Source organism: Marmota marmota, unplaced genomic scaffold (assembly GCF_001458135.2).
Source record: "Marmota marmota marmota unplaced genomic scaffold, marMar, whole genome shotgun sequence".
Lineage (NCBI taxonomy): Eukaryota > Metazoa > Chordata > Mammalia > Rodentia > Sciuridae > Marmota > Marmota marmota.
Window position 1 is genome coordinate 13042106 of NW_026000222.1, and position 18916 is coordinate 13061021.

Sequence of the window (18916 nt, forward strand, 5' to 3'; positions counted from 1 at the left end):
ATGGTTGTCTCAATGTATTAACCAATGCCTTATTGTTGGACATTTAAGTTGCAACTTATTATAAAACCTCTGAATTTTCACAGGATAATCCTTAGAGGTGACACTTCTTAAGGAAAAGGATGCAGAATTTGAAGGCTTTTGCTATATATTGCCAGATTTTCCTCTACCAGCAACCAAGTGTCCATTTCCTTGGCATAACTACATTTTTCTTTGCCATTTTTCAAAGCAAATATGGGATCTAATTTTCCTGCTTTGTTGGACACATGAACTTGAAAAAGTTTTTACTTTTTTTGCCATTGTAATCTCAAAATATTTTTTCCTTTTAAAATATGTTTATTTTTAGTAGTTGATGAAACTTTTTACTTTATTAATTTATTTATATGTGGTACTGAGAATCAAACCCAGTGTCTCACACATGTTAGGCAAGGGCTCTACCACTAAGCCACAACCCCAACCCCTTAAAAATATTTTTATTGGGCTGGGCATGATGGTGCACACCTGTAATCTCAGGGATTCAGGAGACTGAGACAGGGGGATCACAAGTTTGAGACTAGCCTCAGCAACTTAGGGAGGCTCTAAATAACCTAGTGAGAACTTGTCTCAAAATATAAAATAAAGAGGACTGGGAAGGTGATTCAGTGGTTGACCACCCGAGTTCAATCTCTGGTAACCCCTCCCCACCGAAATATGTACCTATATGGCTGGGGATGTGACTCAATCATAGAGAATTTGCCTAGCATGTGTGAGGCCCTGGGTTCAATCTCCACAAAAAAGAAATATTTTAGTTTATGTACAATTAAAAGAATCACTCCTGTCCAGGAATCCCAGCTTCCTGGGAGGCTGACGCAGTAGGATTGTAAGTTCCAGGCCAGTCTAGGCAATCTAGTAAGACCCTGACTCAAAATAATATAAAAAGGGCTGGGGGGTATAGGTTAGTACAGGGTTGGAGGCATAGCACTTGACTAGCCCACATGAGGCCATAGGTTCAATCCCTGGTACTGCAAATAAAGCCAAAATTGTAGATTTACATACAACTATAAGAAATAGGGCTTATATACCTTTCATCAAGTTTCCACTAATAGTAACGTCTTGCAGAACTGTGGTACACTATCACAACTGGGAATTGACACAATGCATTGACTTTAGTCAGATTTCACCAGGTTTACAAGCACGTGCATATGTGTGTACTTCTAATTTTACCACATGTGTAGATACATGTAATCATAAAAAAGCTTAAAAAGATGGATTGTGGGGTGGATACAAGAATATATGGTATAAAGTAAATTTTTTAAGATGTCAATTGTAGAATCTTTGAATATGTGGATGTTCACTGTAAAAGTCTCTCAACTTTCTGTATGGTTGAAAGTTTTCATTAAAAAAAAAAAAAAAACTTGAAGGCTGGGGATGTAACTCAGTGGTAGAGCGCTTGCCTAGTATGCATGAGGTGGCCCTGGGTTCCTTCCTCAGTACCAGAAAAAAAATGTTGAGACTGACTGAAGAAGGAAAGTTCCAGTCTTATATATGTTTAAAATATGTATTATAGATGAATAGATGTGGAATACATATATTTCAACTTTATTTCTAATCTTAGACTTGGGTAAAGTTTAGAGATATCTCAGTAAGTTGTGGTATTAAGGCAGATGATGACATTATTATTTAGAAAAATCAAGAATTTTCGAGACATATTAATAGTTAAAAATTAGAGATATAGAAGTGGGCTTGGTAGCACACACATATAATTCCAGGTACTTGGGAGACTTAGGAAGGAGGAGTATAAGCTCAAGACTAGACTTGACAACTTAGCAAGACATTGTCTCAAATCTGAAAGGGTATGGGATGTAGCTCAGTGGTAGTAGACTTGCCTAGCATGCCTGAATATCTGGTTTCAATTCCAAGTACTAGGAAAAAAAATCTGAGACATATAATAGTACTAGATACATTAAAACATGTTCTGTGGATATAAACTTTAAATGTAGTACTGAAAGGTCTTAAAGAGCTACTCTTTTGATTTTAAAATTGTTGGGAAAAATAATCAGAATGGATGAAGCATGTTGTAGTTTCCCTTCATGATAGTCTGTTCATATGGAAAGAACTTTTTCTGTTCATATGGAAAGAACACAGTCCTCATTAACCCAGGAAGGATAACTTGAGGAAGGTAATTCTTCCTGTGTTAGTGAGGACTGCTTAAGCCCAGAAAAAGATAAGTTTAAAAAGATGACTTAAAAAGTTATCCTTCTGGAAGTTGGGGTTATGGCTCAGTGGTAGAGTGCGGGGGTAGGGGTGTTGGGAGGGACCGGGGCGGAGTTTACCAGAGGGTCTTAAAAAACAAGGGCAGGGTGAAAGATCGCTCCTCGGTTCAATTTCCAGTTCAACAGCTTAAGAATAATTTACTTCTAAGCAGAGAAAAGTTTATACATATAAGTATATTCATATTTATATTAACACAATAGTAAAATTCTTATTATTTAAATAGACAAGTAAAAATTGGGATTTGTGCAGTACAACGTATTTTGATGTGTGTAGACTCTGTAAAATATAATATTTTTAGGAAAGGGCCCGTGAAAATCACAACGCAACCTTCGGGCTGTGGTTTCCTTTCTTGGGTCCTGCGGCCGTGGAAGCCTGGGGGCAGCACGGGAACCTCCAGGCGCTAGGGAAGCCCCGTGGGTAAGACTTCAACTCTTCTATAGACCTTGGAGGAGTCCACTCCCCACTTTAGAGACTTCTGGGAGCCTTTTCTTTCCGCCCGAGATGCGGCTCCTCACAGGAACAGAAACTCCAGACGGCAGACTGGCCTTGGGCAGCAGCCCCCTATCCCGCCAGCACCTCAACTACCCCAAGCAACTAGACGACGCTTGGAGTCTGTGGCGGAAGAGGCGTGGCCTCTAGAAATGCGCACGCGCGCGAACGTCCAACCAGAACCTCGGGGCGGAACGCGGCCTTCCCCGCCGCGGCTGGCCCCTACTCCAGCTACCCGCCCCACGATTGGTGAGTTGGCACTCCAGGAACGGGGGTGGGCGGGGCCTCCGCCATTTCCGCCAATGAAGACGAGACAGAGGCCGGTCCAATGGTAGAAGGAGCATGGCGTGGAGACAGCTGAAAGTGAGTCTGGAAATGGGACTTGGGTCGGCAAGGGAGAGTCCAGGTGGGGACTGGGGCGGCAGGACCTTGGGGGTTGCAGGCGAGGTGTGTAAAGAAGATGTCTCCGAGCGCGGGTTCTTCTGGAACGTTTGTGTGTCTCTGGGGGCACTTGCAAATCCTTGTGCATTTACCCGAGTACTTGGTCGGTGTGTGTAGGACACGTGCCACGTCTGGGCAGATGCGGATTTGACTAAATGCACGTAGGCCACTTTTCTGTTGTGCCAGCACAGGGGCTTTAGTGAACCTATGACCGCCTAGCATTTTGTACAGAATCCAAGAGGAATGAAATTAGAGTCAAACACGGTCCCCCAACCCTTTTAGGAAAAGTTTTATGGGGATCTGTGTAACGAGTTCTTAGTTGTATCACTAAGGTCTAGTATGTGATAGATGCTCAAGTATTTGCTGATTGACTTGAGAGGAGATTTACAGTCTTATGGATGAGAGGTGAAAACTCGGTCTACATTAACTTCTTGGAGCGATCTTTAAAAGGCAAATCTGATAACATCACTTCTTTGTTTAGAGAACAAAATCCAAATCTTTATTCTGATCCAGGCCGATTTGTCCTATCTCGTTTAAAGTCATGTTTTTCCTCAGTTCCAAAGAGACTTTCTCTGCTCTCACATTCCTGGGAGTTTCTCCTCTTTGCTTCCAAGAGAGCTTTTATGCTTTTCCCTCCCCTTACTGTTTCCTGGTTAACTCATCCATTCTTTGAAGATCAGCTTTAAGTCACTTCCTTAAGAAGCCTCTACTTACCTTTGGGATTTTTTGGGTCCTTCCATTATACTATACAGTACCTTTTTCCTTCACAGCACTTGTCATAGCTACATATTTGCACGATCATTAAGTTCACCTGTCTATTCATGAGATTGCAATTGCCACAGAGCTGGAACCAGGTCTCTTTTGCCCACCTTTGAGCTCAGATTTGTTGAATGATTCAGCTAATAAAGAATGGAGTGTCTTGGCATCTGGTAGTGAGAGAAAAGAATTGTGAACCACTTTTGAGCTAGGATAGTGGTCCTCCACCCTCAAAGACCTTTTGAAGCATACTCTGAAGCTCCTTTTATATTGCAGCCCCCTTTATAATTTTCCATTTCAGGGTAATAATCTTCCTATTTATAAGCTTAAAACATCAACAATGTACAATCTACATATGTAAATGTCAGGACATGACTCAGTTAAGTGAGAGGTCTGGTGGGGTATTTAAACTTCTTTTTTGGTGGGGGTGTACTGGGAATTGAACTCAGGGGCACTCAACCCAACCACTGAGCCACGTCCTTAGTCCTGTTTTTGTATTTTATTTAGAGACAGGGTCTCATTGAGTTGCTTAGCACCTCTCTAAATTGCTGAGGCTGGCTTTGAACTCGAAATTCTCCTGTCTCAGTCTCCCTAGCCGCTGGGATTACAGGCATGCGCCACCACACCTGGCAGGGTGTTTAAACTTCCACTCGAAAAATCAAGTTCCACAGATGTGTTGTTTTGTCAAACACCCCAAGCAAAGCACCATTTTTTGAAATGGTGACTGATTATTTTTGTAATGTTTTGTGCAAAATAGTATAGTTGTCCCTCAATTGACAAGGTAATTTTATTCCAGGAAAAGTCAATGCCTATGCAAACCATGTGGGAACTAGTTTATGTACTTCTTGGTTCAGATAATATGAGGGTTTTTTTTGGGGGGGGGGTGGTACTGGCAATTGAACTCAGGGGCACTCGTGTTATGGGCCATGTTATATAGACAATGACCAAACAGACTCCATTTTACCCTGAGACTCCATATCATGTAAAAATTGCTTCTCCCATGGGAAAGCCCCACCTCTGTGCCCATTAATAGTTGCCTAGCATAGCATACTTGGCAACACAAAATGGTAATTCTTATATAATGTAAAATTGTTCTCTCTTTGGTTCCTATTTTTCTTGGGCAGTGTACCCTGTCAGAGATTGATTGTCTAGACATTAGTAACCATTCTCTAACTTTTACTCAACAAGGTCATTTTAACCCACTTCCTTTTTGCTTGCTTGCTGCTATGCCAACCTGGAAAGTCCAGTAGGAAATACTAATGTACCCATTGCATTGTTTCGCTAACTGCTCGATTCAGTTTCTGTACCCCTGCTTGCTTGCAGCTACATCAACCTGGATGTGGTTTTTGCAGTTTTTGCCTTTAAATACTCTAAAATGTTGAATCTTGAGGCTGTTTTCTACAGAGACAACTTGGTCCTGTGGGAAGCAATCCTGGCCGGTTGGAATAAAGATTCTTCAGTTTGGACAAAACTGGGACTTGATGTGTTTTCTGAACAACCTGCCCCACAACACTAGGCCTCTGAGTCACATCTTCAGCCCTATTTTATATTTTATTTTGAGACAGAGTCTCATTGAGTTGCTTAGCGCCTCACTTTTGCTTATAATGGCTTTGAACTCATGATCCTCCTACTTCAGCTTCCCGAGCTGTTGGGATTATAGGCGTGTTCACCGCACCTGGCATGAAGTTTTTTTTTGATGACATGAACGTCAGTATCATGTTCAAAAGTCAGTATGGACAATGTGTATCAGCCTCAAGCAAAGAAGAATGTATGATTTTACTGATTTCTACATGCTAAGTCTATTAGCATTGCTCTGTCACTGTAACCAGTAAAAATGCCCCAATATGTCCCCTAGAGGATAGTATTACAACTCTTGACTCCTGGCCTACCATCCTAAGGAAAGTCTTCAGCCAGAGTCTGTAAGCACAGTGTATATATAACTATAGAGACTGGTCTGTAAGATGGACTGTAAATGAAGGAGATTAGTGTCAACAGATGGTGAGGGATGTTGCTTCTTGTGACATGTCATTTTGTCCTATTTGCCTAGAGGTAAAGGGATCAGGGAGGATGCTGCAGCCTGGCCTTGTTAGGATTCCTCTAATGGACTTTCTTTTTTTTTTTTTTTTTTCTCTCCCCAGAAGCGAGCTCTGGATGCTGTAGTCATCCTGGGGGGTGGAGGACTTCTCTGTGCCTCCTACCTGACAGCCACAGGGGATGAGCATTTCTATGCTGAATACTTGATGCCGGCTCTGCAGAGGCTGCTGGACCCAGAGTTAGCCCACAGGCTGGCTGTTCGCTTCATCTCCCTGGGGCTCCTTCCTCGAGCCACATTTCAAGACTCTGACATGCTGGTAAGTACTCTTGGAATTTCCTGTGCCTTAGATACAAGGGGGAAGCTTGAAGTCTCAGAGCCCTAGGTTAGCAGAGTAAATCTGGAACTCAATCTAAGCAATCATTTTTATCATATATCATAATTACATAATAATAGTGGTGATTATATAACTCATATGGAGCTTAATCATGTAAGGCAGTTCCCCTTTAATCCTTACAACCACTTCCTGAGGCAGGTCCTACTGTCATCTCCATGTGCAGGTCAGGAGTCTGAGGTAACAATGATTAAGTAACTTACCCAAAGCCACACAGTTAGAAAATGGCAGAACCAGGGTTCAAACCTAGAGTCTGGCTCTGGCATCCAGCCCTGTCTACTATCCTGTCTTGCTGAGGTCTTGAGTAGCTGAAATTCAGTGGCAGAATTGGGAATTCATTAAACTCTAATGTGACACAGGTATGTCTGGTCAAGCCTGTGAGGTAGGCATGGGAACACATTCTTCTGCCTCCTTCAGCCACACATAAGGGCCCCTCGGGGCACTATTACTGTGATGTTCTGGGGTTACTGCAACAAAACAGAAGATGGCGTGTTCTCACAGAATCTGTATCCTCATGTAAGCCTTGGAAGTTTCCTTTTGAGACATTTTTTCCACCAAATAGGTGACAGCAGAATGATTTGAACATAAAAACCGAAGCAGGAAGCTTTCAGAGCTCTTTAAGAGGGAGTCACTGTTAGAGAATAAGGGGCCTTTGCTACATATCTCCTTGCTAACTTAGAGCCCTTTTCATTTTCCCAGTGTGTAATTTTGAGCAGCCGTGTCATTTTAAGGCACTGTAGGATCAGGAAGAACATTCCTTTCATTAAGCCTTCCTCATTCTTCTTTTTTTTTTTTTAAATTTTAATATTTTTTAGTTTTCAGCGGACACAACATCTTTGTTTGTATGTGGTGCTGAGGATCGAACCCGGGCTGCACGCATGCCAGGCAAGCGCGCTACCGCTTGAGCCACATCCCCAGCCCCAAGCCTTCGTCATTCTAAACTGCTAGTGTGAAAGCCTGGAACCAGAAATGTGGGAGTAAAAAGTGTGATGCAGGGGCTGTGGCTCAGTGGTAGAGGGCTCGCCTAGCATGTGCGAGGCCCTGGGTTCAATCCTCAGCACCACATAAAAATAAACAAATAAAATAAAGATGTTGTGTCCAACTACACATTAAAAAATAAATATTAAAAAAAAAAGAGTGTGATGCAGAGATGGTAAAATTGGAAGGAGGTGAGCTTATACCTGGACTGGTACAGAGCCATGTCCAGTAAGCACAGCCTACAGAGCCAGCATGGCCCATGCACTGTCGATCTGCACACAACTGCGTGGTTTACACCTGCAGTAGCTCATGTAGAATTGAGTTTCCCAGCTGTTGAGATAGGGTCTCACTATGTTGTCCAGGTTGGTCTCAAACTCGTGGGTTTGAGAAGTAATCCTTCTGCCTCAGTGTCTTGAGTAGCTGGGACTCCAGGTATGTCATTATGTCTATAGTTTATAATTCCTCAGCTGACAGCCTGGTTTCTTGATCTTCTCACTCAACCTTTCTAGTTTTAGTTCTTCACCATTTCCTTAAGTCCTTGGTTCTCTTTCTTTGCCCCCGAATCCCACATCCCTTTATTTATTTATTTATTTATTTATTTTTTGTTACTGAGGATTTAACCCAGGGACAGTGGCAATTTACTACTGAGCTGCATCCCCAGCCCTTTTTTATTTTGAGACAGTGTCTCACTAAGTTGCTGATGCTGGCCTTGAACTTGCGGTCCTCCTCAGCTTCCTGAGCTGCTGGGATTATAGATGTGCACCACTATACCCGCCTTCTTGGTTCTCAATCATGGTTGTATGTTAGACTCTCCAGAGGTGCTTTATGACATACTTGGATTCTGCCGTCAAACAAGTGTAACCATAATCTCTGAGGCTGGCCTATAAGTTGCCCAGGGAGTTTATGGGGTTGAGCACCACTGTCCCTGAGGAAGGCCCTGAGTCCAGCCACACTCCTTGCCTTACAGCCCCAAAGTGCCTCACGCTCATTCTCACCTTCATCGTTGTTGTTCTCCCTGCTCAGAGACCTTTCTTACCTCCCGCTTCCAGCATCAGGTGGCCTCACCTTGGGAGTTACTTGCTCTTCCTCTCAAGTTGCTGGAGCCAGCACTGAGTTCTGCCTGGCTGAGCCCCATCCTTCCTCCAGCTCTCTGGAGACTGGGGGATGTGGCTGGGGCTGCTTATTAGCCTGGAGAGAGGGAGGCACTGGGGCTGACTTATTATACTGATATCTGGATTTTGCTGCCCAGCGTTCCCTGCAGGGTTTAGAGTAGCACAGCCTAGGGGATGACTCAGGAGTCACCCTCTCCTGCCCAAGAAGATACCAGTCTTAACCATAGGAAAAGACAGTGCCTGGGTCCTGTTCAACCTGTGGGAGAAATGCTGTTTTCTCCCCAGGATTGATAAGGTAAATAAAGCCTCATAGTTTTCAAACTCTAGCAGCCTTAGAATCACCTGAAGAGTGCTGTTGCAGATAGATTTGCTCAGCTTCACTGCCCACTGCCCCCTACTGAAGGCTTGATTCTGTAGTTCTGGGGATGTTTAATAGGCTCTCCAGGGAATTCTGATATGGGTGTTCCAGGGAGCACACTTTGAGAAACACCACTATAGCCTTGTGCAACTCTGTCTTTGTCTCTATCTTCCCAGGAAGTGAAAGTCCTGGGCCATAAATTCCGAAATCCAGTAGGAATTGCTGCGGGATTTGACAAGCATGGGGAAGCTGTGGATGGCTTGTATAAGTTGGGCTTTGGCTTTGTTGAGGTAGGAAGTGTGACTCCCAAGCCTCAGGAAGGAAACCCCAGGCCCAGAGTCTTCCGCCTGCCCGAGGACGAAGCTGTCATTAACAGGTGGGTTGCAGCCCCATGTTGATGGGTGCCTCTGCCCTGCTGAGCTCTCAGAAATGGAAAGGCTGCCTCAGTGTTTTATCTTATACATAGGATATTTTTCTGTCATTTCTGTCACTCTGTTTAGCAATCCTGCTGAGCATCTAGTGTGTGCCAGGCAGAGATCCTCACACCAGCCTTGGAAACTAGGTGTTGTATCAGTTTAACATGGCTTTACACTGAGGCTCAGAGAGCCTAATAACTTAGCTAGGGTCACAGAGATAATAATCAGGAGAGGGCTGGGGATGTGGGTCAGTGGTACAACTTTCCTGGGTTCAGTCCCCAGTAGGAGAGCTTGGTATGCCTTAGGCTCGTTGAACTTCCTGTGGTTCGTGCTTTTTTCATATTGTTACTCCAGTGCTCTTGTTCAATGAAATAGAATGAGCCCAATGTGTAATTTAAAAGATCTAGTGACCACATTAAAGCAGAAAAGAGAAATGAATGATATTAATAACATTATTGGTAATTATGATTTCATTATAAATAATATATTCTAAATATCATCATTTAAATATGTGGTCAGTACAAAAATTATTAATTAGCTATTTACCTTCTTTTACTTGCACCAATACTTCCAAAGCTAGTGTTCCTTTTGTGTCCAGTACCTCTCACTGGACCAGCCACATTCTAGTGCTGAGGAGCCACGAGTGGCTAGCAGCTCTGTGTTAAGCAGCCCCACCTTCAGGAAATAGGATTATTTAGTATTCAGTACACACAGCTGCTTTTAGGAAAAGAAATCCTTCTAGATCATCCAAAACCTTTCTTCTTTTTTTTTTTTTTGGTGATTTTTTTTAATTTTAAACTTCAACAAACCCAGAAAATAAAGAAGTTCCTGCCTTTTTAAAAATATATATATATTTTTTTAGTTGTAGTTGGACACAATACCTTTCTTTCTTTATTTATTTTTAATGTGGTGCTGAGGATCAATCCTAGTGCCTTACATGTAGTAAGCGTGCACTCTCCTGCTGAGCCACAATCCCAGCCCCATAATCCTGCTTTTTGATAACAAAAGAGTTTTGGAGAACCCCCTTGGGGAGATTTTATAGGCATCTTTGGGGCTTTAATGGCCTTCTAGGAGACTGACCTATCCTATGTTTATGTCACTGGTTTTCTTGCTTTATTGTGCTTGTTTCAGGGAAATCTGGCATCTGAGATCAAGTTATTGATTTTTCTGCTATAATGCAGGCTGCGATCAGTAGCTTTAGAACTGGCCAGGCAAAATATGTTTCTGATACAGCTGCCACAGGTAACTGCAGGTCTCAGGATGACGTTACTTGGCAGAATCCTGTTGATGAGTGGGATGGGATAGGAATCCGGTGCTCTTGGCACTTGTGTTTTCAGCCTCCTTACTCTGTATGGCACAAACAAGGAGGAAGGGATAGAGGTCAACACCCCACAGTGGAACTGAGGATTCAGGAATGAAAAAGAGATATGAAGTCCCTGCCTTCTTGGGCTGTCTAGTGGTACAGGTGATAGGGGAGGAAGACACATCTCTTGCCTTGAAGATTATAACTGGTGTGGAAACTTTAAGCATAGATGCGTATCCCATTCCAGGAGAAAGACAGGCATAAAGTGCCCTGTGAATGCCAAGGGTGAGGAATCCCTTGTGGTTGGGGGCTTTATGCAAGGAGAGAGGCAGCATTTGATCCAGGCCAGGAAGGAGGAGTGATTTTAACAGGCAGAAAGGATGGGGATGTGGGGTGGTAGGAGTAGTGTTTGGAGGTGGAAACAGGAAGTGGAAGTGGGAGGTGGAGAGTCTGTGCTTATCAGATAGTGGCTTGGCCCTGTAGGAGTGGAGGTAGGATCCAGGCAGGGCTGGACTGCTTCCAGTGGTAGCTGACTGAGTAGCTTTTTCACACATTTTAATCTTTGCCTTTGTGTGAGTGTGTGTGCATGTGCATGTGTGTGCTTTGTGGTACTAGGGATTTAACCCAGGGCCCTCTACCTCTCAGCTGTATCCCCAGCCCTATTTTTTTCTTTTTCTTTTTTTGAGACAGGGTTTCACTCAGTTGCTTAGGGCCCTTCTAAATTGCTTGAAGCTGGCTTTGAACTTGTCATCCTCCCACCTTAGCCTCCAGTTGCTTGGATTATAGGCATGTGCCACCATGCTTGTTTCCTTTGTCATTCAAAGTATTCTGGCATGTTCTCTAGGAGTCCCAGGGAGTTTAGACCTTGGAACTTTAAGAACTGATTCTGATTTTTTTTTTCTCTTTTGATTTATAAAGTCAGTATTTAGTATATGGTAGAAGTGCCTATGGTGCTTTTTCCAAAATCTTGCCTCTAACCTTGCTCCCTCCCCTATTGGCCTGTGTGCTACAGGTACGGATTTAATAGCCAAGGACTCTCAGTGGTGGAACACAGGTTGCGGGCCAGACAGCAGAAGCAGACCAAGCTCACAGAAGGTAAAGTGGAGGTGCATGGGAGGGCTTTCTTCACCCATTAGAGGAAGAAATGTTGGGAGCATTCCTCGGGAAATGAATACAACTGAGTAGTAGGAAAAACCTGCAGGAACTCGGGCTCCTCTCCATTTTCCTGGTTCTAGTACAGCCTCCAAGATTTTAGCTCAATATCACACTTTATTTAGCAAAGACTCACTGGTTCTGCTTCACAAGTGACCTTTGCTGTATCATCTAGGGGAGCCTGGAAGTGAGCCAGGCAGAACTCTCCACCGTGCCCACCAGCGTAGCCAAGATGTGAGCAGGACTGAGTGCTGACTTTGTCTTGCCTGCTATCCTTTTGTCCGTGTATGAGTAATAATATATATTTTAGAAGAGTTAGTAGGTACAGAGTAGCCTAAAGAAGGAAAAGTAAAGTTACTCCTATTCCTCCCATTTAGGGGCAGTTAATGTGAGTGTTGGGGAAATATTCTTCAAGACTGATCTCAGAAACAATATGCACTTCTGAAGGCCGCCCTCCAGATACTGCTGCTTGTTCCCTGTGGCTCTGTGCTTTGCTGTCTCTAAGGGTGGGAGCACTTAGGGATCATAGTCCTGTGTTGTGTCCTCCTGACCTTGGCTTCCCTGGTACCCTCTGGGATTGTGTGGGCTGCAGGCCAGGAGGAAGAATCTTCCTCCTTAGGTCCTTCTGGAACTTCCTGGGTCTTAGTCTCATTAGATGTCCTGGTAACATATGAGGAAACATGCATTTATTTCAGGAAGTGAGGCGGAAGATATTAAACCATTTGGCAATTTCACCTTGTGGGAGCAGGAAGTGATCGTGTTTAGAGACCCCTAGCTTTGGCAGAACCAGACCCTGCTACACAACAGGTCTTCCCATTTGGGAACTTCGAAGGTTGTAATCTGACTTTCATGTTTTGTGACACTCTTCTGCCTTTTGTCTGCCTTTTCTTCATTTATACCTACAGTGCTCTGGTGCCAGCTTTATCTCCTGCTCTCCCTTGCCCACCCTGTCACCCCAGCTGTTCTTGCATTCCCTGGAGCGAAGCACAATCTAGAGCCATGCTCTGTGCATCTAGGAGCTAGGAGCATCTAGCAGCTAGGAGCCTTGAAGATGGCTTCTTGTTAGCACCATGCCAAGGAATAAAAAGTGATGGGCCCTTTGGGGAAAGGGTAGTTCTGCAATTCTCAACTCCAGAATCTTGTCATTCTGGTCAGATGACTACTAATGAAAGCCCCGGTCACTCCATAAAAGCCACACTCTCAAGACAGTTTACCTGTGTGGGAAAGCATTGAAGCTTACAAATGATCCTGGCTTGGTGGGTGCTAGATGTGGGAGGCTTGGAGACCTGCTTACATAACTGTAGTTTAATTGGGTTCTAATCCTCACCCTCAGCCCACTCAGAAAGTTTGTTACACACATCTTATATACTTCAAGCTGATGATATAAATGTGATTGGGGTCTGAGAAGGTGACTAGCATGACTGGGTGTTGTCCTTTGGTTCTCCCTGGATGGACATGTTGTAAACTAACTTGGTGTTCTAGATCTTTTCCCAGGAATCAGATGGAAGAAGCAGCCTGTACCATTGCTGTACCCTTGACTTTGCAGATGAGATAGTGTCTTAGGAGAAGCCAAGTGTAGACAACTCTTTCTTTCACACATAGCATGATTTTGTAAATGTATTTTTCTGGAGACCCAAAATGCAAGTCAATTGATAGTGCTGTTGATTTTTAATTATGGTAGCTGTGTCAGTGATATGCAAATTGAGGTACTTTTAAAAGTGAAAGGAGGACAGGCATGAAAATTAAGCCCAGGCCACAGGGATAATCAGGGCTGTCCTCTAATGTATGGTTGCCATAATCATAAGGGGAAGTTCCTTTCCTCAGAGAACTAAGATTATAAATTTATAACTATGCTTCTACATTTTAGGCATGATAATTGAAAATACTTTCTAGTATTTTATACTTTTTCTTTAATTTTGTTTTTGCTACACCACTGCACAGCCAATCACTTGACCCAAGACCTATGAGCATCTCTTGGTTAAAGTTGCCTCTCTGACATGCTTGTTGATGCGTATCTTCTCTCTGTTTTGTTAAATTTATGAAGTTTTTTTTTTTTTTTCTTTTTTCTTTTGGTGCTGGGGATTAAACCCAGGGCCTCATGCATGTTAAGCATGTGCTCTACCACTGAATTACGCCTTCAGACCTATTTTTTTAGCATTAGTATTTGCACTCCTAATTTCTGTATTTTCCATTTAAATTTTAAAAATAAAAAGGGCAGAATGCAGTGAAACATCCTTGTAGTTGCCCAGCCTTTCCTGTACAAAGATGTGTGCTCTTTTGAGGTCAGCAGGCAGCAGCAACCTGTAGCAGTTAGGGCATTTGTCCCCTGGTGTAGGAAAGTTCAGGTTTAGAAGCTGTTCACAGGCTATGGAGTCAAGGATGGTCTCAGAATGTTGCACGGGAGACGGAACCTTGACTGGTGATATTTACAGATGGGCTGCCACTGGGAATAAACCTGGGGAAGAATAAAATGTCGGTGGATGCTGCTGCAGACTATGCAGAGGGGGTTCAGGTCCTGGGCCCTTTGGCCGACTACCTGGTAGTGAACGTGTCCAGTCCCAACACAGCTGGGCTGCGGAGCCTTCAGGGAAAGGCCGAGCTGCGCTGCCTGCTGACCAAGGTGGGCCATTGCATCTCTTCTCCAAGTCCAATTCCACTAGCCTGTCTTCCTTATGCCTCTCCTTTGTCCTGGGCAAAGCTTTAGCATCTTCAGTGAGAAGCTGTCCTTCGCACCTGGACCAGTTAAGAGCCCTTGCTGGACCTGAAAGCACTCTCTGATTCCTTAACACAATACCGATTGTGTGTAATAATGAATGTTCAGTTGTCTGTGCTGCTGTTAAACCGTATGGTCCATAAGAGCAGGAACATGTCTCTCTGGTTCATCATTTTATCCCTTGCACCTAGCACGGTGCATGAATTGACTTTTATCACACATGCTTGTGAAGTATTCCTTGTCATTTTTTTTGGAACAAAAGTCAAAACCCTTAAGATATTAGCTGATGCAGTGGGGATCTCTTGGTTCAAAATAGTTGAACCAGATCTATCTTGGTGGGGTTGCTTCAGGAAACAGTAGGTTTTCTGAAGAGGAGAAATTGCTCCTACTTTAGTTTGAAGCTTTTGTGAAAACATTGACTGGCACCGCAGGTTGCGGTTGTAACTCCGGGCTGTGGTTCCTGTCTCTGGCCTGTGCTTCCCTAGGTGCTGCAGGAGAGGGATGCCTTGAAGGGAGTGCAGAAGCCGGCAGTACTGGTGAAGATTGCCCCTGACCTCACGGCTCAGGACAAGGAGGACATTGCCAGTGTGGCGAGAGAGGTTTGAGTTGGGCCAAGCCTGGGGGTGCCTCTCGTTGTTAGAAGCCTTTTGGTCCACTGGGATATCCCAGAATGGCATGATTTGTGACTTATTCTCTATGATATTGGAGGCTTGTTGGGTGTTTGTCATCATGTAACTCATCTTATGGTAAAGAGGGCATGTTCAAATAATTGTTTGAATGTGTCTTTTTCTCATGCCTCTTCCTTCCTCTTTGCTTATCTTCATCCAGCAAGGGCCTTACGGCTTGTGCTTGCATCTCTGACCAGTGTCAGTTGGGACAGGAGTATTGTTTGCCTTGTCCTCTCCGCTGGGTCTGAACACCAGGCCTCTATGGTGTAGGGGAGTAGTGAAAACAGACTGAGCCCAGCAATCCTGGGTTCAGATCCTGGTCCCACCACCCACTACCCAGGGCCTCAGACAATGCACTGTAAGCAGGTTGTTCTGAGGATTAACCCTGTTCTAGTGGAATGTTGTGGGTTGTCAGATGCGATGATGGCTGCTGTGTCACACTGAGGCTCATTCTGATACTTGTTCACCACAGGAAGTGGAGTTACGCCCATGTAGCTCTTGCTTCCAGGGCTGTGAGTGTAGGCCCTGGCTGATGGCTGCCTCAGACCTCTAGAGAAGCTTCTCTGAGTTCCTCAGAGCCATGATTCAAAAGACTCTTTCTTTGTCTCTCACTACAGTTGGGCATCGATGGGTTGATTGTCACGAACACCACAGTGAGTCGCCCTGCTAGCCTCCAGGGTGCTCTGCGCTCTGAGACAGGAGGGCTGAGTGGGAAGCCCCTCCGTGATTTATCAACTCAGACCATCCGGGAGATGTATGCGCTCACCCAAGGCAAGGCTTCTGCTATCTGTCTGCTGCTGTGTGTGTGGCCCACGCCTCTGGTTGTGACTGTTCCCTCATCTGTTGTGTTTGCTGGGTGGGGACTTTGGGGCTGAAGCCAGACTGAGGTCCTGGTTCTCACATCCTTCTTCACAGTGTTGCCATGTTCTTCTCTGCAGGCAGAATTCCCATAATTGGGGTCGGTGGTGTCAGCAGTGGGCAGGATGCGCTGGAGAAGATCCAGGCTGGTGCCTCCCTGGTGCAGCTATACACGGCCCTCATCTACCAGGGGCCACCTGTGGTGGGCAGAGTTAAGCGGGAGCTGGAGGCCCTCTTGAAGTGAGTGTGGCCATGTGTGGCTGGAAATGAGAAGTCACTCAGAGTTAATTCAGAATGACCCAAATCAAAGGGTGTTATTGCCAGGCACAGTGATGTACACCTGTGATCCCATCAGCTCAGGAAGCTAAGGCAGAAGGATCACGAATTCAAAGCCAGCTTCAGCAACTTAGTGGGGCCCTAAGCAACTCGTTGAGACCCTGTCTCTAAATAAAATATTAAAAAATGGTTGGGAGCGCTGGGGCTGTAGCTCAGTGGCAGAGCACTTGCCTACCACCTGTGAGGACTGGGTTTGATCCTTAGCACCACATAAAAATGAACAAATAAAATAAAGGCATACTGTCCATCTACAACTGAAAAAATAAAAAAGAAAAAAAAATGGTTGGGGATATGGCTCAGTGGTGAAGTGTCCCTGGGTTCACTCCCTGGTACCAAAAAAAAAAAAAAAAATCAAAGGGGTATTATTCATCCATTCATTGTTCACAGAAAAAGGATTTGAGGGATATACTGAACATAGGGGAAAATGACTTAATTACTTCTTTGACAAAGACTGTGCCAGGGGAGTTTAGGAGTAAGTCTAAGGCAGGGTTGGCCAATTATTCAGGCCTGAGGAATCCTGGTAGAATTAAGCTGTTTTTAAAGTTACATTGGCTCAATGGCAGGGAGCTGTTGGTACATGAAGTTGATTCCCTTCTTGCTCTGAAGGCCTGGGTGGAGATATCTCCAGGTTCCTGGTTGTGAAGGTAGTGAAGAGGGCATGAGATGTGCCTGGGATGGGATGGTTGTTCAGGAGAGAGAAGTGTGCTTGGGTGAACGCGGGCTTCTTCTGAGAGCAGGGCCTGTCCTTCACCTTTGCTGAAATTGCTTTGTTTCCTCACTTTCCAGAGAACAGGGTTTTAGCCAAGTCACAGATGCCATTGGAGCAGATCATCGGAGGTGAGGATGTTTGACAGAAGTCCATGACTGGATCATGTGAAGAAGGACTCTAAAGCCATGTCTCCCAAACCATAGCTTAGCAGGACTGTAACAGCCAATCATAAGGGGGTCACCAGAGTCAATGGAGACTTTTTTCAATTGGTTGCTCAAACATAAACTTATAGTTGTGCTTCTTTCTGGATCCAAATCCTAGGATCCTTCAATTTGTAAGGATATTGAATATTTTGGGGGGAAATCATGGAAAAGATAAAGTAATTTAAATCCTGGCTTTGAACATATCCTCTTTCTGTAGAGCCAGGGCTTTGTCCGGTGTTGCAGGTCTTTCCAGGCCGTACTCCCTGGATCTGCTGTGGGCTTCCCAGGACCATGACTTTCATTTTGTCACTGTTTTTATTTATCTTAAAATTTTTACTTTATTTTGAAGCTATTTCAAACAGACAAAAGTTGTAAGAATGGGACTGGCCGTTGTGGCTCAGTGGTAGAGCGCTTGCCTAGCATGTGTGAGGTACTGGGTTCAATCCTCAGCACTACATAAAATAAATAAATGAATGAATGAATAAATAAATAAAGTTGTTATGCTCAACTGCAACTAAAAATGTTAAAAAAAAAAAAAGTCGCAAGTATGGTGCAGTGATGCTGGTTGTGGTGGTGCATGCCTGTAATCCCAGTGGCTCGGGAGGCTGAGGCAAGAGGATCCCCACAAATTCAAAGCCAGCCTCAGCAACTTAGGTCTTAAGCAACTCAGTGAGATTCTGTCTCTAAATAAAATACAAAAAAGGGCTGGGGAAGCCAGGTGTGGTGGCACACCTGTAATCTGAGCAGTTCAGAAGGCTGAGACAGGAGGAGTTTGAAGCCAGCCTCAGCAAAAACAAGGTGCTAAGCAACTTAGGGAGACCTTGTCTCTAAATGAAATACAAAATAGGGCTGGGGATGTGGCTTAATGGTTGAGTGCCCCTGAGTTCAATCCCTGGTATGCAAAAGAAAGAAAGAAAGACACTGCCTCCAAATAAGGTCAGATTTTGAGGTACTGGGGGGTTAACTTCAACATATTAATTTTGAGGGGATCCAGTGCAATCCATAAGAGGAAATGTGTGCTCTTCCTCATTTCACTTATTTATTTATTTATTTATTTATTAGTACTGAGGATGAAACTCGGGCACTCGACCACTGAGCCCACATCCCAACTCTACTTTGTATTTTATTTAGGGACAGGGTCTCACTGAGTTGCCTAGTGCCTCAATATTGCTGAGGCTGGCTTTGAACTCGATCCTCCTGCCTCATCCTCCCAAGCCACTGAGATTAAAGGCATGTGCCATTGCGCCCGGTTCTTCCCCATTTTAATAGTACCTGTGACTTGAGTGTGTGACAACATTAGATGAGACTAAAGGGGTCCAGTTGTAACTAAAACAATGTCAGTTTTAGTAATCTTACAACATAAAGTCTTATTTCTACTTGTACAGTGGTAATTTGATATATTGCATAATAAAAGAAAAAAAACTTTAAAAATCTAGAATGCACAAGTATTGCAGTTTGATCCCTAAGTCGTTAGTTAAGCAAACCTCATAAAACAGCTTCATGTCAGCCAATGCCATAAACTCATCAACACATCAGAACTGACAGATATTTTAGTTGTAACTAAAATAATGTCCATGTTTTCAGTGCCAAAGAGTGAATAGTTGGGGCTGGGGTTGTGGTTCAGCGGCAGAGCACTTGCCTATGGTGTGAAGCACTGGGTTCTCAGCACCACATACAAATAAACTAAAAAATAAGGGTCCACTGACAACTAAATATTAAAAAAAAAAAAAGTGAATGGTGGAATGAAG

The 18916-nt window shown here is 44.0% G+C and overlaps 1 protein-coding gene across 1 annotated transcript; it reads left to right on the top strand.

The window, feature by feature from the left end:
* Nucleotides 1-2957: 2957 nt before the first annotated feature.
* Nucleotides 2958-17359, top strand: Dhodh (dihydroorotate dehydrogenase (quinone)). Its single transcript, XM_015496131.2, has 9 exons — nucleotides 2958-3102; nucleotides 6075-6287; nucleotides 8987-9186; nucleotides 11542-11624; nucleotides 14114-14301; nucleotides 14880-14993; nucleotides 15680-15833; nucleotides 16001-16160; nucleotides 17043-17359. Exons 1-9 carry the CDS (start codon nucleotides 3082-3084, stop codon nucleotides 17095-17097), a joined length of 1188 nt encoding a protein of 395 aa, XP_015351617.1. The 5' UTR covers nucleotides 2958-3081; the 3' UTR covers nucleotides 17098-17359.
* The last annotated feature ends 1557 nt before the right edge of the window (nucleotides 17360-18916 follow it).

Coding starts and splice junctions, on each gene's coding strand:
- Dhodh (XM_015496131.2), top strand. CDS start 3,082: ATGGCGTGGAGACAGCTGAAA. Junction 6,288..8,986: donor TTCAAGACTCTGACATGCTG/GTAAGTACTCTT, acceptor CTATCTTCCCAG/GAAGTGAAAGTCCTGGGCCA. Junction 14,302..14,879: donor TGCGCTGCCTGCTGACCAAG/GTGGGCCATTGC, acceptor GTGCTTCCCTAG/GTGCTGCAGGAGAGGGATGC.